General features: G+C 41.5%; 2 protein-coding genes across 5 annotated transcripts; both read left to right on the forward strand.

The window, feature by feature from the left end:
* Positions 1-246: 246 nt before the first annotated feature.
* On the forward strand, positions 247-12,956 carry keap1b (kelch-like ECH-associated protein 1b). 3 transcript variants are annotated; one of them, XM_046411625.1, is made up of 8 exons: positions 886-1,646; positions 3,743-4,037; positions 4,194-4,855; positions 5,773-6,018; positions 7,244-7,920; positions 9,194-9,399; positions 9,823-9,999; positions 10,287-12,956. In XM_046411625.1, the coding sequence occupies exons 3-8, from the start codon at positions 4,550-4,552 to the stop codon at positions 10,550-10,552; spliced, it is 1,878 nt and encodes a 625-aa protein (XP_046267581.1). In that variant the 5' UTR covers positions 886-1,646; positions 3,743-4,037; positions 4,194-4,549; the 3' UTR covers positions 10,553-12,956. The 3 variants fall into 3 exon arrangements, with proteins under 3 accessions (XP_046267574.1, XP_046267566.1, XP_046267581.1); XM_046411618.1 differs by lacking the exon at positions 886-1,646 and adding an exon at positions 247-265 and having other exon boundaries at positions 3,743-4,855; XM_046411610.1 differs by lacking the exon at positions 886-1,646 and adding an exon at positions 719-849 and having other exon boundaries at positions 3,743-4,855.
* A 137-nt stretch (positions 12,957-13,093) lies between these two features.
* Positions 13,094-22,276, forward strand: si:zfos-323e3.4 (volume-regulated anion channel subunit LRRC8C). 2 transcript variants are annotated; one of them, XM_046411599.1, is made up of 4 exons: positions 13,094-13,517; positions 13,947-14,032; positions 14,749-14,907; positions 16,088-22,276. In XM_046411599.1, the coding sequence occupies exons 3-4, from the start codon at positions 14,767-14,769 to the stop codon at positions 18,368-18,370; spliced, it is 2,424 nt and encodes an 807-aa protein (XP_046267555.1). In that variant the 5' UTR covers positions 13,094-13,517; positions 13,947-14,032; positions 14,749-14,766; the 3' UTR covers positions 18,371-22,276. The 2 variants fall into 2 exon arrangements, with proteins under 2 accessions (XP_046267555.1, XP_046267545.1); XM_046411589.1 differs by having other exon boundaries at positions 13,094-14,032.
* The last annotated feature ends 857 nt before the right edge of the window (positions 22,277-23,133 follow it).

Consider the following 23,133-nt stretch of genomic DNA (forward strand, 5'->3'; position numbering starts at 1 on the left):
ATGTTGAAAACTATTTTGACAACATCACGTATTTTGAGCTGGTAACTCCAAGACAGCCTGTGGGCCGACAGTTGGCTTAAGGTGCCACCTTGTGGCAGTTCGTCAAAATGCAGCATGCTGGAACCTGTACTGTATTGCCCTGAATTGCGTATTTCACAACAGGAGGTGAAAACTTTGCGGTGTGTCAGCAGCCTCTGTGGAACAAGCATAGTTCCCTCATTTACAAACGTGACTTTTTTGGGGAAAAGGAAGCTTCACAGGCAAAGTGAGTTATACATACAAATGAGGAAGCAATTTACAGTTAGGGTACATTATAGTCATCTCTTGGGAGCTACCGTGTGTCATTTGTAATCATTTAACAACAGCATTTTAGCAATTTCCTGCCCTTATTTCAAAATCCATGTTACTGAATTTGCTTTACGTACGATTTCCTTTATAGCAGACTTCTACTGAGATTCACTTTTACTGACGTTAGCTGAATGTCCCTTTTAACTTGTTGCACAGTGCAGTAGACCTAAGTGACAAGTTTGTCATGTAGCTGGTATTTGTAGGCCTGTTATTTGTACCAGATTTGATTGACGTTACAGTTTTTGGCATCTTGACAACACTTGGCCTTGCTTTTCCTTCGCTCTGAGAGCTCCTTCTCAATAAAAGCGCCCTCCCTCGGGACGTATTTCGCAGCCATTACTCTTTAACAGTGACGGGTCCCGCGCTGTGGCGGCGGACTCTTATTGTGAAAGCGAGAGGAGGCCGGTACAATGCTTAGTCACGGTGAGTTACAGCTCCCCCCCTCCTTCCTATGTGGCGAACAGCTCGGCAGTCCGCGATGGAGGAATTGAGCTAGACTACGTGAGTTTCTTTTATTACTGATTTACGCTATCAGTAATGATTAATGTGAATTGTAATGTAGATAGATTAGATAGCAAGGAGGTGACCAGCAGTAAGAACATGTTACTATACGGCTTTGTTGTCACCGCTGTGCTCGGATCGGCTCACAGCCGTTACGCTACTGTCTATTATTAGGAGCCTATTTTGCTGTCAGCTCTATTTCCGAAACCTTTAACTTGTTATTCGTGGTGACTCCGGTTGTTTGCTATGGAAACATAACGCTGCAGTTCACTTTTGTCTCAAACCAAACAAGATTTTATCGATTCTGCTTCACCTGTGTTCAGTGCATGTCAGCGCTCTGGATTACATTTTGATCAAAACAAGCGCAGAAACGATCAACGTTAGTTGGTGACTGGACCGGAGGGGAAACGGTGCTTTGTGTGAAAACTGTTCATATCAGGGAGATGGCGCGGGAATCGAGTTCCATCTGGGTTTATGTAAGGTCTGGCTTCACTTCTGGGTCATGTTTTGGTACATCCAGTTCCATTGCTTGCACGGTGAGGAGTTGAGGATGAGTCACCGTGGAAAAGCTCCATGCATGTGAAGCACGTTAAACTGCAGTGTTTGTCTGTAACTCTTTATCTGACTGTTCAACTTTAAAGTGTGAGACGCTCTGGTTATTGTGCAATCCCCGCTGAACGGCATCCAAGGATCGCAGGCCTGTACTGTGGTTCCCAAACTGGGGTGCAGGGATCTACCATGGGGCCTTGAAGGTGTTACAGGGAGCCTCCAAGCACTGAGGAATACCTCAGCGTTGTGTGAGTGTGAGGATGTGTGTTTGTTTTATATGTTTCACCCACTCACAGATGGTACCTTATAGTAAATTCTGACTGAATTTGTATTAAGATTTATTGCAGCACTTTCCATTGTCTGATGATTATTTCCTCAGTTAAGCGATTCATTGATTGACAAAAGGAACGATGTCAAAAACGTGTTAAAAAACGTTTTTAGAAAAGCAAATTATCTTCTAATTTCTTTCCGGCTTCTCAGTTGTGAGGACTTGCTGCTTTTCTGTCATTCTTGTCAACATCACCTCATATATCAGTGTGTTGTTAAACTGACTGTTGGTTTCCGACTGATAGAGGAAATCTGCCGATCAGCAGTGAAAATTTTTTCAAATTTTTTCATTTTGCAATTACCAAAATAGACAAATTTTCTTCAGGTTGATAAATCAAAGAATCATTTCATCTTCAGTCGAATTATATTCTGCAGCAAATGTCTTCTCCTTTGGGGCAGTTTGGACTAAACTATACTAACCTGTGCTTCAATGCTTGGTTGTTCAACTTGGCATAAAAAAGGAAACACTCGGGCTTCAGTAGCTCACCTGAAACTTCTACTGTATATATTTATTTCATGTACGATCAGAGATAATGCAACAGGTCCAAACGTAGGCTCAGGGAGCCCATTTGTCCGCAAGCAGTTTCTGTCTGCCTTGGAGAGTCAGCAAGTTGAGCAATATGTTCTTGAATGAACTGTTTTATCAGGAACCTGGAAGGAGAGAAGCACAGCAATAAATTAGAATTGCACTGTGTTTCATATTATGTTGGGATTAACTGCTGGCCCTTATGACAAGCTCCTCGATGGCTTCTGACGTGTCACCAACTGATTAAAGAGCAGCTCACAATAACCTAGTTACAGAACGACAAGCAACAAGGCCAGATAACCTGCCCTCTGTGTGTGTGTGTGTGTGTGAGTGTACAACTTACAGGAGCTTTATTATGTAACTCTGAACATACTTTGTTATTGAGTAACTCTGACTCTTCCTGCTCAGAGAGCACCAGACAGACAATTAGCCACTGTTGACTGCTCTTTGTACTGTATGTCACTGTCAGCAGTTCATATTCTGAAAAGAAGTTAGATGGACAGAAAAGAGAGGCGCTTTTTATTTTTTTTCATTTTAAAGTCATTTTGATGGTGTGCAACAGGCCAAGCGTGGTCCACAGCTCACATCTTCTCAAAAGATGTATTCATTTCCAAATACGTCTGCATGGCTGTGGCCCTCTTGTTTTGTTATCTAGTGGGTGTCTTTAGGTAAAAGCAGCGCTTGGCTCTGATTGGAGGATTTTTTTTGGCCTAAATTGTGTTTAGATTGTTAGATGTTTATGTTACATAGTTTGCTCTGTTGTCAGGATGAATGAGTAAAAGTGAGCTTTGATTTTGTGTGCTGTTTTCACAGACGGTCCCCTCTGTTCCAGGCCTCAGCTGAACTGGTCACAGGACAGAGTAAAAACACTCAGTCATGCTGCCCAGATAAATTCAAGCCTAATTCAAGTCACTCCATTGTCTTTTAAAGTGGACATTACTCCCTTGCTGTTCCTCACACGCTCGTTGCATTCACATGTTTCTTGTTTGTCTGTTTCTGCTAACATCGGCGGTCTCTTTAGCAGTGCAGTGCTTATAAATTCTAAAAGTTTTGTAACTTCAGTATCAGTACATCAGTACATCAGTAACTTAATGAAGTATGTTAATCTTCTTTTCACATGTTGGGGAAGATGAGAATGAATGTTCTTCTTATCAGAGATCTAACCACAGATGAATGGAACTGTGTTTTTGTGAGTGAGTGGGCCATAATGGCTAAAAGTTGCATACTCATTGTGAAAAGGATAAAGCCTCGACTGCACTCAATTGCTCCAGGAAGACTCTATCATGGGTGTGATAGGCATGATGAAAGATGGAACAGAGTGTGTCTTAGGCGGGTGGAGAAGCTATTTTTATCTAAGTTGTTAGATAGCTATGGATGCTGAACCAACAGGAGTCAGAAACTCTTAAGTTAGGAATTGTTTCACTGCTTAGCGAAGTACACCACCACTGTTCATACATACAGGCTCACTGTCACTCTTCCTCTTTTCCACAGTTGTCAGCTGACCCAACAGCTTCCTAATAAACACAGCAGTGCAAACAAATTCCTTAGCCGGACAACCTTGAGGAAGACGTCTTCGGAGAAAGCCACCAAATCACCCAGCCCCCCCCCTCCACATTCTCAAGGGCTCCAAGTTACACTTATGACACTTTTAGCACTTGACCCCTTTTTTCCCTTCAGAGTCAACAAGGCTTCTACTGCCTCATCTGCAGCGTCTGACTCTGCAGCTCTCAGCACAAGTGTAGCCCAGTGAGGGAAGCTTAAAGAAGAAGAGACGAGACTCAAAAAGGTGAGCCCTTTAGACCAGAGACGAGACAGGACTACTTGACAAGTTTCTGTAGATCCCCCAAACATCTCTATTGACAACACAAATAGATGAAATGAGATTCCTTTGAGTGTTTTCACTTGTTCATTCTGTACTGTCTTTGACACTTTTGTACCTCAGACAAAGCCAGAGGAATCCCAAACTCATTTTGATTATGTTGGAACTGCAACACGTAGAAGTGCAACCAGCCCTGACTGGCAGCTCACATAAAAATATCTAGTAATAATGCCATAATGAGCATTATGGCTGGACTCAAGTACTGATCAGAGCACGGAAATCCTCATGCGCACATAAATCAGACGTATACTTAAACTCTTCCACCCAAAAAAAAAACCCAGGGGAGCCTGGAGCTTTCTGCCAAGCTTTTATTTTACCCATGTCTGCGCCTGGTGCAAGAATGCCCCATAACACAGCCTGCTGTTCTTGAGAAAGAGAGTAAGGAGGAGGAGGAGGAGGAGGAGGGGGAGGGGTAGGAAATGACAGAGTGCCTGACAGAATGCAAAGCGCTGGTGACTCCGTCCACGCGCAACGGCCACCGCGTCTTCAGCTACACGCTAGAGAGCCACACGGCGGCCGCCTTTGCCATCATGAACGAGCTGCGTCTGGAGCGGCAGCTGTGCGACGTCACGCTGCGCGTGCGCTACAAGGATCTGGAAGCAGTGGACTTTGTGGCTCACAAGGTGGTACTGGCATCTTCTTCGCCGGTCTTCAGGGCAATGTTCACCAATGGCCTGAAGGAGTGTGGTATGGAGCTGGTGCCCATCGAGGGAATCCATCCCAGGGTGAGTCACGTTTTCTTTATCGAAATTTTTACCTTCTATGATTTGAGACCATTCCAGTCTCAGACCACTGTTCAAGGTCTCATCACAGTAAAGGAGATGGGATTTATACATGCAGGCGTTGTACCTGGTCTTAATGGCCCAAAGGTGTACAGTGTGACTTTAAATGCCAACAAATCATTGCATTGATCAGGATAATAATTATAATGATGCATTTTTATTTGTATGACTCTAGGCATCTATTGTATTGCTTTCCTCCACAAAACAACATTTTTTTACGACACTAAGCAGGAATGAACCAGTGCTTTAAGTTAAAGATTTCAGGCTTTTGCAATGGCAGCATCAGGAGTGGGTTTTATAGTAGATGTTGTTTTACTCTCAAACAAACACTGAAATGATCACAGTGGTTTCTAATTGCTCTCAGCGTAGTCTCCCTTGTTGTTTATACCATATTAAATTCTGCGTGACATCCTTTCTTCAAGGCGCAGCCTATAGTGTTGCAGTGAGGATGTGCTTGACAAGTTACACTTGTGAAAGTTAAGATCTTACTCTGTGCAGTTGAGGTATACACAATGAAAAGTACAGGAAAACATGGCTCAGTACACTTAGTTTGACCTATTTTACATGATGTTTACTGAGCTTGTGTAGGTGCACCCATGAGCACAGTATCGGCCTTTTGTTAGTTTCCAAGATGCCAATCTGTTTGTCCTCTATGGGGAGAAATGAACAGGTGCACAAATAAATGGCATCAGAGGCTTATTTTTCCTTCCTTCTTTTTCTTTTTCATTAACTTTCTCTTCTGTGTGCTCTTCTGCCTTATCCTGGCTTTCTCCCACTGACCCTATGCTTCATCACCCCCTGACCTTTTCCCTCTTCTTTACCTCAACCTTTGCCCTATGCTTTCTTTTTGACTCATTCAGGTTATGGACCGACTGATAGAGTTTGCCTACACGGCTAGCATCTCCGTAGGGGAGAAGTGTGTGATTCACGTGATGAATGGCGCTGTCATGTACCAGATTGACAGCGTGGTTAAGGCCTGCTGCGATTTCCTTGTCCAGCAGCTCGACCCCAGCAACGCCATCGGCATCGCCAACTTTGCTGAGCAGATTGGCTGCACAGAGCTACACCAGAAGGCCCGCGAATACATCTACATGAACTTCAGCCAGGTAAAACGGAAGCTGAAGTTTAAATAAAGGCTCTACTGTTTTGTCTGTAATCATAAACAGCTATTTTTGTTTTAAGATTACATTTTGGCAGACAAAAATGTGGATCGAAGGGAATGTGTGGTATGTGACTCAGCCATTATTGAAAACACTCTAATCATATGCATTAGAGGAAACTCGCCTGCTGTTATAGACAGTTGCATCAGGCAGACTACGCCAGGTGCTGTTTAATTGTTACTTAGCAGCAACTGAGATGTTTATAAGTTTTAATGATACCATTCAGCTTTGAGAGTTTAGTCAGTCAGACAAACACTTGTTTGGTTCACCTAATTTGCTCATTTCAAAAGTTCAAGCAGCCTAGGTAATGCACACGTAAGCTTAAAGTGATATCAAATAATCAGTCATGTTTTTACTACTAAAAGAGTGAGGTAAATGTACCAGCCCAGCTCATAGCTGACAAAATCAAACAGCTCTTTCTTAGTTATAGTAATTGTGGTGCCGGGGGATTTTGTGTGTGAAGTGTAGATGCTGTTTCACTTGTTCCTGTGTGGTTTCTGCTGGTTGTCTTTTACGCTTGCTGACAACTGGCCCGTAGGTTGTAATGACGGTGTCACTGTGGTTGGAGCATACCTGACTGCAAAAGATAAAAGTACAATGCAGCACAAATGAAGTGAGATGACATTCAGTGTTGGTACTCGATGAGCTGAGAAAGATAAACAGGCCAGAGGCAGGTTAGGTGGATCACAGATATCACAGATGTGTCTCGCAGCACCCGTCTGTGGTTCAGTCCTTCTCATATGTTTCTACTTTGTTTTTTTCCTTTAAAAAAAGAAATGTAAGTAAAAATAATAATTTTTATGCATGCCACTGTGAATTTGGTTTCAAATGTACTTCGTCTCTTATGGCAGGAAGCCTGATTTCTTGGGTATTCAGACTTGGTGCTAAATCTTATCTTGCTACTGTATTGTCTCCCAAATAATCTTGACATGTGACATTGACCTGACTGTATCACACAAAGGCAAACTTAGAACTACTGTGTAGTACTGACATAATTTGGACGGTTTAATACCTCAACTTCCTCAATATAGTTGTTTGAATATTGTTTTCTCAACTAACAGATGCTTGATTGTAAATTTCTTTGAATTCATTCTCTATATTTAATTGGTCTAGGCTCCGCATTTGTATTATGAAATGTCTTGAAAGTTTCTGCTTTTGCTCCTGACCCAAGGTGGCGACCCAGGAGGAGTTCTTCAACTTGTCCCACTGTCAGCTGGTCACCCTTATCAGTCGTGATGAGCTCAATGTGCGCTGTGAGTCTGAAGTCTTCCAGGCATGTGTGGCCTGGGTGCGCTATGACCGAGAGAACCGGCGACCGTATGTCCAGGCCTTACTCCAGGCTGTCCGCTGCCATTCCCTCACTCCCAACTTCCTGCAGACTCAGCTTCAGTCTCTGGACTGGGACCCTCAATGTAAAGACTACTTGGCCCAGATCTTCCAGGACCTCACCCTCCACAAACCCACCAAAGTCATTCCTTGCCGAACACCCAAGGTGCCGCAGCTCATCTACACAGCAGGGGGTTATTTCCGTCAGTCTCTCAGCTACCTGGAGGCGTACAATCCATGTACGGGAACCTGGCTGAGGCTAGCTGACCTGCAGGTCCCCCGCAGTGGCCTAGCAGCCTGTGTGATCAGTGGGCTTTTCTATGCTGTCGGTGGAAGAAACAACGCGCCTGATGGCAACATGGACTCAAATGCATTGGACTGCTACAATCCCATGAACAACTGCTGGCTGCCGTGTGCACCAATGAGCGTACCCAGAAACCGAATCGGAGTCGGTGTCATCGATGGCATGATATATGCAGTTGGTGGGTCTCACGGTTGCATTCATCACAACAGCGTTGAGAGGTAAGCAAATTGAGTTTTTAATGGAACAGGTTGCAGTTATAGTATGTTTTTTATTATCTTCAGTAATTCCCTTGAAGAGACCAAAGCCAACGCTGTGTTTGTTTTGCTAACAAGTGCTTTATTTATTGTTGATAATAATAAAAATATAAAACACCAGCCTTATCTTTTTCAATAGAAACAGTTACAATTACTGAGAGTGTGCTTTGATTTGTGCCAAGTTGTTTTCAAAGCCCATTGAATTGAGATTTATTTGACCGTCAGTAAGTCTGTGTTTCTGTGGTTTGCCTCAGCGTATTGATTCAGTAATACATAAGCAATAGGATACGTGACTAAAATCCCGCTCATGCTCTGGCCTCTTTACTGCATTTGGTTAATGAATGCACCAGCAGCAGGAATCAGGTAACTTCCTGGAAATTATCTGTTCCTCTTCCTGTAACACATTTTTAGTTCACACAAAACTTCACTAAGGAAGTTTTAATCAGCAGAGAATTATTTTTTGTAATTATAATATAACAATAAAGCATTTTCACCTGAATAAAATGTTCAGGATGTTCTGCCTCTGGTAACTACTGTTTCAGAGTCTCGAAGAAGAACTGATTAGAACTTTAGTCAGAGCTAGCAAAACATCAGCAGTTTGATCATATTGTACTCTAAAAGTGCCGTGTACAGTATTCCAGGGTTGTCACAAGTGTTGCCAGTTTAAATTCCAGGAGTCTTATAAAGCATTTGAAGAAACATAACAAGAAAAGGACAATGAGTTAATAAAATATAAATAAATAAAATAAGGAAAAGAAGACATTTTTAAACTCGGTGGTATCGGATCAGTACTCGCTATCGGCCAATATGGAAAGTTCAGGCAGACGGGGACCTGTGACACAACCTTCAAACTATAATATTGTGAATTAGTTAGCATAATCTACAGTTGAAGATTTACTTAAACCCTGCCTTTGGTCCTCAGATGACACAGACAGTGAGCAGTAACAAATGGCAAATATTAACCAATCACGCCACAATGACTGTGACAAAGGAATATGCCTAACCTGCATGAATGCAACAAGAGCACAGTGTTTAATTCTTTGTAACTGGACCTCTGTGTTGTGCATCCCAGCAAACAAAATTTGCTGTTTTTCTGGGTGGGGGGCAAGGTGAGCAGCGTTCTGTACACCTTCTATGTGTTACACCCTCAGTGGCAGGTACGAGAGGCAGCTGGTTACGCAAGACTAGAGAATAATAACATTAAAACAAATCTGTATGTGTTTTTCCCATTCTGCAGGTATGACCCAGAGAAGGACCAGTGGCAGCTGGTAGCCCCCATGTTGACACGGCGCATTGGTGTGGGAGTTGCGGTCATCAACCGGTTGCTTTACGCTGTGGGGGGTTTTGATGGGGCCAATCGACTCAGCTCCTGTGAGTGCTATAACCCCGAGAGGGACGAGTGGAAAACCATGGCCCCCATGAACACTGTGCGCTCTGGAGCTGGTAAGCTGGAGCTAGAAAGTTGCTTTCTAATGAAAAAGTTGCAGAGCTCTTAATTGGCCGTGCAAGCTTCCATCCATGTTTTTAAAAGATGTGTACGAGGTTTGTCATCTACTTGAATAGGCCCTCTGGTTTGTGCTATTGAGATCAGACGAGACATTTAAGTGGTCAAGATACATGCCATATATGTGCAAGTTTGATTCCAGCCAGAAAACTTGTGTCGAGTAACAACGCTGTCCAATGAGTCTTAAAACCACACAGGAAGAAAAATAATTGTATTGATCACTTTTAAACATCATCAAACGCATAAACTGACCAGATTTTGCAGACTCTGGTATATACTTACAACATTTTCTACTTTGAGCCCATATCTAGGAAGGTAAAATTATCCAACCCTTGAATAAACTAACCTTTGACCCCCTTTAGGTGTGTGCTCTCTGGGCAATCACATCTTCGTGATGGGCGGCTACGATGGTACCAACCAGCTGAACACAGTGGAGCGCTATGATGTTGAAACCGATACATGGAGCTTTGCTGCCTCCATGAGGCACCGACGCAGTGCTCTGGGAGTCACTGCGTTACATGGACGCATCTATGTACTGGGTGAGTGCTTGTGTAGCTAGACAGAGCCTTTTGCCTATTGCCCTTTTCTGCTTGAGAATATATGAGCTGCTGGTAGCCTAATACACCTGAATCTGTGATCTGGCTGTGGGCAGTTAAATTGCATTGTGGGTAATGTTGGTCTTGCTCTAGGTTATCATTTTTTTTTAATACTGTGTTGTGTTATGTGTTTTACTTAGGAGCTCTATGCTACATTGGTGAAATGTTCTTTTAACTGAACAAAACTAATCACAGAACAGATTGTCACTGTTTGTTATTTATGTTTACAGGAGGTTATGATGGCAACACTTTCTTGGACAGTGTGGAGTGCTATGAGCCAGAGAAGGACATTTGGGCGGAGGTGACCCACATGACCTCAGGGCGGAGCGGTGTGGGTGTGGCCGTTACCATGGAGCCATGCCAGAAAGACCTGCCCCACTGTCAGAAGCCTGAGAGGGAGAATGGGGCTGCGTCACCTGGCTATCAGTCCGCCAACTCGAGCTTTAGTTCTCACCACAGTCAGCGTCACGGTGGGCCCTTCGGCAAAGGCACATGAGGTTTATCACTAGACCCTGTCACACATGCACACACACGGACGAGCACCCTGAAACTCCATTCTGTCTTCCCAAATTAAGATAAAGACCCTCACAGCTGATTAGAGACGGGTGAGCTGAAACACCACGTGCTGCCTCACTGATTTTAGGGATCACATGATATGAATTTCAAGCAAAGTCACGACATTTTATTTCCAGCATTCACTGTTGATACTCTTCAATAAGATGAGACAAAAAAGTTATCTGAATGTGCACATTGCACTGTCTAATACAAATATGTTCCCGGGTCCTATTGTCCAGTTTTCAAGACATGAAATTTGATTCTTTTTTTTTTGCGGTAAATTGTGTTTAGATATGAAGTCCTCAGTCGGACCATCACCTCCCGGATTTGAACCATGAGAGGGAAGGGCTGCACACTGAAAAGGGCCGTTCACAGGCTCAAAGAGTCACTTCAAAAGCAGTCCAAAAAGTGTAAATTGAAAAATTTGAATCTGAGGGGAGAACAAAAATTCAAATAGTCCCATTTTGTAATAAAATAAATAAAATAAAAAATAGAAAAAAAAAAGAATAAAAGTAGCATTTGTCAGCATAGGCAGTAGAGTTCAAAGTGCCATTAACAATGCCTGTGGGCATTACTGTCATCAGTGTATTGTCTTGAGGTGCTTTGATGGAAAAGCACAGACAGAGTCACTGTGTGGTGTGTAGAATTGATAACGTTAACCCAGACAGCCACAAGATGAAGCTCTTACATGACAGTGGGCTTCATGCAAGAACATTTTCCGTATTCTCATCCCAAACCTCTCTTTGTTTTTTCCCATGAGAATTTTCTTGTATGTGATCTCCACAAACTTACAATAATGAAGCCATCCAAATTGCTGTGTGAGGCTACTTGTTCCACTCCATTTGTGTGCAAGTTTCATTCATGAAATCATAAATCAAGAGTAAAACAAGTAATTTCTCACTTTGGAGTTGCAGGTCCTTGCATTGGAAATCTGTGGACAGTCACATAACAATTTTGGCAGTGAATGGAGATGTGTAAGTGGACTTGAAAAATGCAAAATAATTGCCAGTGCTCTGTAATGACAGAGCTGTGCCATGATGAAAATAAAGAAAGGTTTAACATGCAGTCAGACTCTAAAAAGAGAAGTATCAATGACTAAAACGAGAGGCGGCACTGAAGGGAACTTGACAGTGATTGAGACGGATGTGAGAAGGTGGCGTTACACTCACCACAGGTGTTCACCTGTGTGTTGTGTTCATGGTCAGTCCAAAATATGGCTGTAAAATCTGAAGTGAAAATAACTTTAAGGAACATTTCAGTAAACTGGCAAGCCATGATGCAAATAGCACGAACACATTTTTTTGGAAAATATTTAATCTCCAAATTCATTAAGATTAAGATTTTATAATTCTTCATATAAGTGTTTTGTCCCATTTAGAGACAGTAGGTGTCTGTACATGACTTAAATTCTCTTAAATCACTCATACATCAATTTAAGACTTAATGTGCTCACATGAATAGTTCTTGCATGAGGCCCAAAGTCTCAAATTTAAGTGCTAGTACAAGAAACGCAGTACCTTTTAAGTAACTAAATTGTAACAAAGGCATCCTTTCACTAATAGTTACCGGTAGTTTATTAAACGTGAAATGTTTTTTTTTTTTCTTTTCGGAAAAGTTGTTGGCAAATTGTCGAGAGTTGCCTCTTACAAGGCTGTCAGAGAGTCTGGTCCAGTGTATTTGATATACGGAGTGCCAAGAGGATCAAGAAACATCTTTTAAATGTGTCAAGAGGAAAGGGAATACTGTAGCATTTAAAAACTTGGATTAAAACATCTCACTGAATGTGTTTTTACAAAAACACTAAATACCGACACAGTTGAGAACCTCCCCTTCCAGTTCACTTTTTGGTTTTCAATTCCAAAAGACCTCAGAAACAGAAGTGACCATGTTTGTGCATTAGTGTTCAGATATTGTATGCTAATGGCAAAAACTTGCTTAAAGAAGTGTATTTGTAACAGCAATTTAAGCTACAAAGGTTTTTAAGTGATGTTTTGTACATTGATATTCTAAGAAGTCTTGTACAGAATTTCCGAGCTCACTTTTTTATTTATTTGTTCAGATTGTTCTTTTGGTTTTCTCGTTCCTCTAAACTGACATCAGCTTTGTATTGAATTGGACTCTGGTGTTGTGTTTTTGAATAACTAGCATGTATTGTAACTAAGTAGGAATGCCTGTCAGTGCTAATTTTGGATGTTTGCCTCACTTTGGAAGGGACTCTTTTTCCTGTCTGTCAGTAGTTGGAACAGAAAATAGAATATTTAAGGTCTGCTTTGTAAATTTTTCTTCCCAGCAAAAAAATACCCTGTACAATAATACATTGTAAAGTAAAATATATGTTTATTGTATCACTGGAGTCAAGTCAGATGTTTTGTTCTGATCTGCTGATTTTTGATTGAGTTTATTTTCCTTTATAACTCATAACCACAGGAATATTTGTTCTGAATCCGCTTAATGTGGCCTGTGTAAAAAGGTTGGGTTATGCTTTAAAGTTTATGTAGATTGTTCAAAGCAGCAGTGGCCACCAGAGGGAGCCAAAGCTCCTTATGCTAAACAGAATATTTATCAGCTAACTGGGTCATATTATCATCATATTTAACATGAGCAAGTCAATGTTACCAGTCTAGCCTTCACTATAGAAATCAATAGGCAGAGTCACATTTTTCTTTGGCTTTTCATTTTGTCATCCAGTCTTTCTAAATCTGTGGCCAGTGTGCCTTTATGCGACCACCCATGATTTCTGCCAACACATCTCATTTCCTTGCTAAACCTGGCAGGTGGATGAGATAGACCATTATTATATTATCCGAGAGGAAAACTTCCCTGATTATGTGGGCTTACAAGAAGATCAAGACATAATCCTGTCAAACACAGGCCACTGTATTCCTCAACAAAGGAAAGGTCTTTAGGTAAGAAAGAAAAAATGTTTTACTTACTTATTCCTGTAGCAAAACATATATTTTAACATTATATCATTATTATTTTACTGTCATAGATCTATACGTTTAGCAGGCAGCCATTAGCTCCTCAGTGGGTCTACTATACCTGACAGTAGTACAACATTAGCTTTTGGATATGCTCAAAGAATTATGAATCAGAGAATAAGTAGAGTAACAAGTGAAGATTGAAAAAAATATTTGGAAAAGAGACAGGCAAGAGACTGTAACTTTTGAAAGTGTGTGGTGATGAAAGATGAACTAATGTAGCCTACAATAAAGCCCTCTTAAGTCTATCTTTATTTATCGTTTGTAAAGTTGGCGTTCAAAAGTGTTGAACTCGCTTGCTCAGGAAGGGTTTATTTTGAAAATCTTTTCCGGATGCTTTGTGTTATTTCTTAGTAACTTGACACCGGTGTGCTCGACTTGAGCGATGAGAAAAGACTTGTGAGTCCCGCCGGGCACCAGTGGATCCTCTCCGGACGCAGGTAAGTGAAACTCACCTGGTTAAAGCTGAATGCGACCCATTTTTCATTGCACTGTACATTCTGCTGTTTCAGGGACACACTGAAATTATTTTAAAGAGAGGAAAGTTGATGGATTGTAGTTTGTGAACATGTGACCCTACATGTGTCATTCCGCGGTTATGGAGTCTGGGATCTTTCGTATGATGTGTTTAAAATAACTCCTTTAGTCCAAAAAATTAGCACTGTTGGCAAAGAAGATGGCAAGAAGTTTAGTTTGGCCTGCTTTTTTTTTTTTTTTTTACCCGTGTCACGTTTTGCAAATTGACATTGTAAATTAACTATTTTGAATGTAATGGTGTTATTACAGCGTTGGGTATTTGTTGGATTTGTTTTTTTTACACCATAGCTTCTAACTTTAAGGAAGAATTACCTAAAATAAATTCCCTCAAGCCTTTTCTGGTAGAGAGTTACTTTTTGCTTTCGTCAGATGCAGTCAAACTTGTTTATCTGCTTTGGATCCACCTGCAGAGGAGGAACAGGCTGCCCATGCATTCAAGACCATGAAAACTTCGAGGCTGTAGTCAGCATATGCATGTTGGAGCCAAACAGTCCTGTATATCCTGTCTTTTTGTGTCATATAACTTTAAAACCTTTGACAAGACGTTCTCCAGAGACTGTACTGTGTTGAAAGCCTATTTTAGCCTCAGTGTTCACAGTCATTCTTCTCCTTTCATCAGTGTGGAGCAGCAGCCAGGATGATCCCAGTGGGTGAATTCAGAAACCTCGCCACAGAGCAGAACTCAAAGTTGCGCATCCTTAAACCGTGGTGGGATGTTTTCTCAGAGTACCTGTGCGTTGCTATGCTTATGATTGGAGTCTTTGGGTGTACGTTGCAGGTGAGGCACCTACAAACCCACCACACTGTGATCTGGGGCTCTTAACACTTTAAACATTAGCCTCTTGGTGGAATCAGAATTATTACTAATCTGAATAACCTGAACTGCCTGATGAGGCCAAAACGTTTGCATCATTTGTATCTACATTTCAGAATAACTTTGGGTCGTGCTTTGTTCATTCTCTAATCTAATCTCTAATTTAATGGTACATGCCACAGCCTTTTCAACATTATCTGACCTCCAAGGGAGGCGAAAACAAAGACAATGTAACTGAACTAACTTCTCTCTCCTGACCCACTTACTGCAGATTCAGATCACTAACTTGCTGCTTAATGTGTCTCTCAGCACCCGATTATCATTTCTGTGTCATGTTAAAATAGCACAGAAGAAAAGCAAAGGGATTAATATGTAATCTGAGATAATGACTTAAAAAATCTGCTGCTTATTTCTTTGTTTCATTAACAGGCCATCTCTGTAGACAGTAAGAAATGTGTCTGTGTTGCTTTGTCAAAGAACGTCAGTGAGACAGACATCCTGGCATCAGACAAACAGCAGAGAAGAAACATCTAAGAGTGGTAATTAGGACCTTGAGCTCTAAACTGCTACACCACCTGCAGCCGCTACAAGTCCGACTGGATCAGAAGTTTAACTGTCACTCACAGGGAACACACAGACGGAGAGAGGAAGGTTTATCAGTCTTAGTGAATTGTCAAATCTGATTAGTAAGAGTGGGTGCTAAAATATTCTACCTAAGTATTTTTTTCAATTTTCTATTGCAATATCAATATATATCATGACATTCTGAAAAATCATCTGACCGCTCAGTGACCCCCTCATGCCTCTTGTATGGGGGCATCTACCTCGGTTTTCTTTCTTCTACCTCCTTGTCACCTGTTAGTATGTGGCAGTCTGGGTATGAATTAATTTGATTGAAATTAAAGTGATACATCAATTTTAAAGTTAGGTTTTCTCTACATTTACTTGAATTGATTTTGTAACTTCTTTAACAATGATAATGAATGTAAAGATCTTATTGTTGCCCATTCAGCGGTACTTTCACTTGAATGTTACAGTTAAGAACTCTGGTCATGGTTTTTGCAGAGTAACAGACTATTGTATGTACCATAATACATTGTTGCACAAGCCCTCATTTATTCATTAATTCATCTATTTTCCACAGCTCACCCAAGACAAGATTTCTTGCCTGCCCAGCCCCTTCACCAGCCCCACGCCTGAAGCTATCGACTGTAGCCACATCCGAACCTACAGGGATAACGAGACATCACAGCACACAATGGCCAAACCTGTGAATGCCATCATCTGGGAGGTGTTTGGGCGCAAGAATGGCTTGGACATCCATCAGTACGTGTTTGTTAACCACTATTGCTATGAGAGATTTGTCCACTGGTATGCAAAGTTCTTCCCGTACCTCGTCTTGATCCACACAATGATCTTCATGGTAGCGAGCAGCTTCTGGTTCAAGTTCCCCGGGACTTCTTCTAAAATTGACCTTTTTGTCACTATCCTTGTGAAGTGCTTTGATTCACCCTGGACCACAAGGGCCCTGAGTGAGGTGTCTGAAGAAAGAGGGGAGGAAAAGCTGGTCAGTTGGAGGAGAAACACCATGTCAAAAGATACTGCGGATCGACAAGCTAATGATGAGGAGACCGTGGTGCTTCTTCGCTCCTCGTCTGTAAAGTCTAATCCAGAAAAGAAAAATCCAGAGCCTCAATCAACCGCCTCCGTATTGGATAAGAAAGAAGGAGAGCAGGCCAAAGCTCTGTTTGAAAAGGTGAAGAAGTTCAGAACTCATGTAGAGGAAGCAGACCTCTTGTATCTCATGTATGTGCTACAAACATCACTGAAAGTTTTCAAGTTCCTTTTAATCATTATCTACACTGCGGTGCTCGTACCGAACATAGAGATTGTAGTCCGCTGCTATGTTCCTCCTGAGCTGACTGGTTTTGATATCTTTTGCTGTAACAACAACAAAGCCAATCTTTTTTCCAAACTTGCCTACTGCTACATCTGCTTTGTGGGAGTGTATGGACTTCTGTGCATCTACTCCCTTTACTGGCTCTTTCATAGACCTCTGAAGGAGTACTCTTTTGAGCATGTCAGACTGGAGACTGGTATCAATGACATACCAGACGTGAACAATGACTTTGCGTTCCTCCTGCACTTGGTCGACCAATACGATGCCCTTTACTCTAAAAGATTTGCTGTGTTTCTCTCTGAGGTCAGTGAGAACCATCTCCACCAGCTCAATCTCAACTATGAGTGGACTGCCAAAAAGCTGCGTGAACGTCTTGCCAGGAATACCAGTAACCGGTTGGAACTCCACCTGTTAATGTTGCCGGGGCTCCCTGACACAGTCTTTGACATTCCTGAAGTGGAATCACTCAAACTGGAGCAAGTAAAAAATGTCACCATCCCAGCTAGTGTGGCAAGGCTAGACTCTCTTCAGGAGTTATCACTCATCTACTGCCCTGCAAAGCTCCAGCTACCTGCTTTGAACCACCTCAAGGAACATTTAAAGGTTCTCCGTCTAGCTTTTGAAAATTTAGAAGAGGTGCCTTTGTGGATGTACACCCTGCAGGGCCTTGAGGAGTTACATCTGAATGGTCCCTTAACCAATGAGATGTCCAGAAGTGCCACTCTGGAATCCCTTCGAGAACTTAGAGCTCTGAGAGTCCTCACTCTCCGCTCCAACCTGACTAAGATCCCACCCAGCGTAGTGGATGTTGCGTTGCAGCTGCAGCGGTTGTGCATCTATAATGAAGATGTTAAGCTCCAAGCTTTCAGCAGCCTGAAGAAGTTAACCAACATAGTCTCACTGGAGTTAGTAGGCTGCGAGTTGGAGCGCATCCCCAGTGCCGTCTTCAGCCTGAACAATATGCAGGAGTTGGACCTGAAGGAAAACAGACTCACCACTGTGGAGGAGATTCTTAGCTTACAGCACTGCCGGCGTTTAACGACGCTGCGACTGTGGCACAACAAAATCACTTACATTCCTGATCATATCAGTAAGCTGCACTCCCTCGAGATGCTGGACGTTAGCTGGAACAAGCTACGAAAACTTCCCTCTCGGCTATTTTACTGCACCAAACTGCGACACCTTGATGTCTCCCACAACCAGCTCACCTCTCTTCCTTCTGAGGTGGGCATCCTGCAGGGCCTGCAGTTCTTCTCTGCTGCTTTCAACTCTTTGGAGACACTGCCAGAGGAGTTGTTCAGCTGTAAAAGACTAAAGACGCTGGCTCTCGGAAACAACAGCCTGTCGTCTCTTAGCTCCAGAGTAGCCAACCTGGCCCAGCTGGTCCGCCTGGAGATTAAAGGGAACCGTCTGGAGTCTCTTCCTCCGGAGATAGGGGACTGTCCCATGCTCAGTGGACTGATAGCAGAAGACAATGTGCTGGATCTGCTGCCCTCAGATGTGCGAAGCAGGTTGACTAAAGGCTGAGTCTGTAGATTTACAGGATGTCACTGACTTTTTTTCTCAGTGTAGCATGGTGCTCAATGGTGGTCTGGTTTGCTTGAAGAGAAAACTTAGTATTAAAAGAGAATAACATCGTGCCACTGGGTGAGATTTTATATATAAAACAGGACAAAGAGGGAAACTATAAGAGACTAGAAAAGGATGAGCAAACACTAAAACTTATTTATAAATTGATCATTGTTAGGTGTGTGTTCAGATCTGTGTCAGTGAGTACAAAATCAATTTGCACAGTTTCATATGTTTTGTAAAATGCATTTTCTTAAACATACTTTTTAAAATAAATATTTTGCCAACTTTATAGGTGTCTGGCAAACATCTATGTGCATTTATTTGAAAATTTGTTTGTATTTAGCCGTTTTTACTGGTGTCAGTCACGCTGTAATGTAAAGTTTAACAAGAAATATAAATTCGGGGTCAGATTACTGTAACGTAGATGAGATAAGGCTTGGCCTTCAAAATTTTCTGGACCACCATTTTCACTCAGACTTAGTATTGTGTTTGTTGAATATTTTATGGACTTTTCAGAGTACAAGTCGAGGCTGTCCTGTTGGACAGGTTTTTACAACATGGATGAGTGTTTTCCTCAGTGCGCTGGCTCATGTTGCTCTCTTTCAGACACTAAACAAGTGGAGGGAGAGAAAGCTTTTCAGTAGCAGAATAAAAGGTATTCATCTCCCTGCTTATGTATTCACTCAAATGAAGAAAAGACTGATATCATATATGGGGAGGGGGGACAGATAAAATTCAAGCTTGATATTCAGTGTGAATAACAGGATACAACAATTATGCTTTGACAGGGAGAGAGTGTCTTTAAAATGCCTTTTGGGTGAGCGATGTATGAAGTGTGGTGACTGTGACTGTGTGCCTGTGATGTTGGGTGATATGTTTTACAAACCCACAGTCTTTCAACACATTATGTATGAAGTAATGGCTTCCCTAGGATTTAAAGATTGCTTTTCTTTTTCTTTTCTTCCCTGTCTTTAGTACATTTGAACTCTTATTGTAAAATATAACTAAATCACAAGATGTGATATTCAGATATTTGGAATTGGAGTAGTAAGATATGAAACTACCTAAAAATATCTTTATTTGACTGCAGATGCATTTTGAGTGCCTTTTGAACACACTCAAATGAGCAAGTAAAAAGACTTTTTGTATGTGCTTTTCTTTTAGGTGTTGAGGCGATTTAAATTGGTTTCACTTTACTTGGAAATTCTTTCTTTCTTCTATAAATGCACACCTTTTATCTTTCTTTCTTTCCTCCCACATTCCCACCAATCTGAAACTCAGAAATGCAGAGACTTTTAAGACTCAGCCGGGGCCTCCACTGAACAGTCATGTCCCGGCTTGTGTGACTACAGACATGCCTCAGTAATACTGGCTCATACACTGACCTGCCCATGCTAGTACACAACTCCAGGACTGTGAGAAAAGCTTTCTTCTCAAATATTTTGTTATTTGAATGGATTTGAGCAGACCGTAGCACTGAAAGCTGTTTGAAAAAGAAAGAGAGAGACAGAAGCTCTGCTGTAGAAATAGTATGCATCATGTCATTTACCTTTTCCTTTTCCTCTCTGAATATGGCAGTCAAGTGTATCACCAGCAGTAACCGATACCGATTTGATTGCCCCACTGTGACTAAGACTCGGCTGAAAATGAATGTTATGTTTCTAAGAGGTTTGCCTCGAGTTGTTAGGGGCGGTATTTCAGTTAGACGTACTGATATGAGCGGGAAATGCTGCAGCTTGTGGTGCACAGCGTTAGGCATGGATATGATGACGCAGTGTTTACATTTGAGTAGGATGATCAGATTGAGAAGTTTCTGCATGCCATGTGAATTCCTGTTCTTCCCAAAATGTCAGTATGTACGGTAGTTCCTGCAGACTGATTCCCTCAATGAGTTGAAATGAAGTGTGAAGCATGATGAAGTGGAGACAGTTTGTATGGTAACAGAGCATATTTTGGTGCCTGATGATGTTTGAAGTGATGAAACAACTTATTGGTATCAAAGTTCATAATTCATGGAACTTTTGAGTGTTTTGCCTGTCTTGGTTGATGTGACACCTTATTTTAAACCCATGCAGAGGAAATCTATGCACCTAAAAGGATTTTAATTTTTATTAAGTTAATCTGAGTACAATATCACTGTAATAATTTCTTCTGTCCATATGGGCTATGGAGTGAGGCTCGGTAATTTCAGACTAAAAAGATTATTTATTTGACTTAAAAAAACAAACTTCAAAATGCATTTTTTAGTAGAATGAGGACTGTAGTTTTGAGAGAAAGTTTTTAGAGTTTATTTCCAATTTATCAGGGTGTAGTTGTAACAGGAAGGTTTCACTTCTCAGCCAGTATGGACAGGAAGAACAGTTACAGTAATCACTGACAGTGTACATAAGGCCATTAGAGTGTGGTATTCAGACAGAAATGTGAGCCAAAATGAGAATGATTTTTACTGTAAGGAAAAACTGAAATTTTTCAAATTTGATCACCTGGAACCACCAGACCTTATTGCTTGAAAGATGAGTTGCCAGTCAATTTTCTACCTATCAACCGAGGTAAAGAACATCCTTGTACAAGAAAGGTCTAAGATGCTGAACATCCTCTCTTCAAGTCTGGTTGGCGGCCTGTTGCTTGTCAGCCCTCATTTCTCTCTCACTTCCATTTCTGTCAGCTGTGTGTTGTCTACTGTCAAAACACCCAATACGAGGAGTAAACTGTCACTGCTTTTAATGCGCTGTGTTAAGCACTTCATTCCTTTGTCATATTTTATGTCTCACACAAAAGTTCCCATCAGATACTTGACCTGCACCTTATACCTTATTCTCCCTCAGTGTTGTTAACACCACGTACCCCCCCCCCCCCCCCCCTCCCCGTCTGTGTATGTGACTGAGGAAGTAGGCAGATCCTCCTTCTTCATGCAAACTTGCCGCTGCAGCCGTATCTCTACCGGTTTGCAGAACAAAAGAACCACAGCAGTATTTATACAGCACAGGGAGTATTTGCACATCCACCCCAACACACCCACACATGTGCTCAGTGAAGTGAGGGGGCTCTACCTAGTGGCTGGAGGCAGCTCTGTCTCAGGCATGCTGTGCTCACATGTCTACAGCTGTTTCGCGACTGATTTGGTTGTTTGCTGTGAAAATATGTTTAAATATTATTTGCAGTTGTCTTAATTACACAAGATGAGGGAGTGGTAGCACAAAAAACAGACTCGTGTCTATATATATATGGGTGGGGAAGGTAAACAACTTTTTTTTATTTTCTTTTTTTCTCAACAACAGCTGCTGAAATACCCTTGGTGGTGGTGGTGGTTCAGCAGAGTTGTTCACTGCCCTATAGTCAGATACTCTGGTTATTCTACAGCTCCCGGTTGGTGTCTGTGTGTGGGACAGTGTGAAAGTGAGACAGGAAGGTGAAAACAACACACAACTGCAGACTGCAGTCTAATAAATGCAGGTAAGTATTTGAAGCTCTCACAAGAAAAAGTCCTGCATTCAAATTTTTACTTGAATAAAAGTGCAGAATTATTATTATCATTATTATTATTATTATTCATGTATATGCAGCATTTTATTGTTTCAGCTGCTTTAGGTGGAGCCAATTTGAACCACTTTGTATTTTGCAGAGTACTTTAATGTGTAACAAACAATAATTTAAACTGGTTATATAGTTTGTATGTCAAGTAACATCAGAAGTATCACTAATATAGCAGGCAATTACATGTAGTGGAGTAAAAAGTTCAAGATTTCCTTTTAAAATTGAGTCAAAGTTAAGTAATAGAAAGCGGAAATACTCACATTAAGTACAAGTTACCTTCTGCCACCGTTTAATTAACATTAAAGTTTCTGTGATTTCTCTGTCAAATTAATTCTGAAATTTAATGAAATGTTTGGGACAAGCTGTGCTAATATGGTGAGAAATGCTCATGAAGCACATGTAAACAACACTGTAACATACGCGGTCTTTCTGTGAGGGCAGCACTTGAACTGTATCTCCCTTCTCGGCTGCTGAGTTGGCCCGCGGCACACAAGCAAACAAAATACCCATTGTGCTACAAGAGCCCTGAGCGCAAACATCAGCAAACTGTACCTACAAGCCTCAACAAAACAGGGCCCTCATTCATTTTGATTTGCAATCAAGCTATCTGTGTGACCTTTGAGAGGGTTTCCACATTCCACCGTGGAGTTATTAGAAATACCCTTGATGAATCACCTTGAGGAAGTGCATGTAGCATAGTTAATGAAGAACAGAAAGCAGACAGTTTTGACAGTGCAGACTGTATACAGGAGATCATTATGAATGTAAAGGAAAATGTCATCAATGTGATTTAACAAAGGCCCCTTTAGCTTCAGCCAAACTTGCACAAACAAAACAGTCGTGATTTGACTTAATTTATGCTTCCTTTGCGCTTATTTTTGTTTAGTTGGTTATGATTGCTAAAAAGTGCTGTAATATAAAATGCTCAAACTATAAAAATGTAAAAATGTGTCATGCAGAGGTTCATGACTTCTCGTGGTGTGGGCCTATGTGAGTGGTTACATGGGTGATTATTTACATTTAAATGATTCTAACATGCCAAAGGAGGTAAAATGTTTCAATGTTTCACAAGAAAAAGTACAACTACAATATCAGAGCCAAAAAAAAAATCACCCCAAGACATTCTCATCGCATTCAAGAAAAAGGGATAGCCAGAAGGCCTGGAAACATAATGGCCATAACAG

This window comes from Scatophagus argus, chromosome 2, assembly GCF_020382885.2.
Source record: "Scatophagus argus isolate fScaArg1 chromosome 2, fScaArg1.pri, whole genome shotgun sequence".
NCBI lineage: Eukaryota > Metazoa > Chordata > Actinopteri > Scatophagidae > Scatophagus > Scatophagus argus.

Excerpts from the sequence above, each read along its gene's own strand:
- keap1b (XM_046411618.1), top strand. The coding sequence starts at position 4,550 with ATGACAGAGTGCCTGACAGAATGCAAAGCGCTGGTGACTCCGTCCACG. Across the intron at positions 6,019-7,243 it reads TCTACATGAACTTCAGCCAG|GTGGCGACCCAGGAGGAGTT; the intron begins GTAAAACGGAAG and ends TCCTGACCCAAG. Across the intron at positions 9,400-9,822 it reads CACTGTGCGCTCTGGAGCTG|GTGTGTGCTCTCTGGGCAAT; the intron begins GTAAGCTGGAGC and ends GACCCCCTTTAG.
- si:zfos-323e3.4 (XM_046411589.1), top strand. The coding sequence starts at position 14,767 with ATGATCCCAGTGGGTGAATTCAGAAACCTCGCCACAGAGCAGAACTCA. Across the intron at positions 14,908-16,087 it reads TCTTTGGGTGTACGTTGCAG|CTCACCCAAGACAAGATTTC; the intron begins GTGAGGCACCTA and ends TATTTTCCACAG.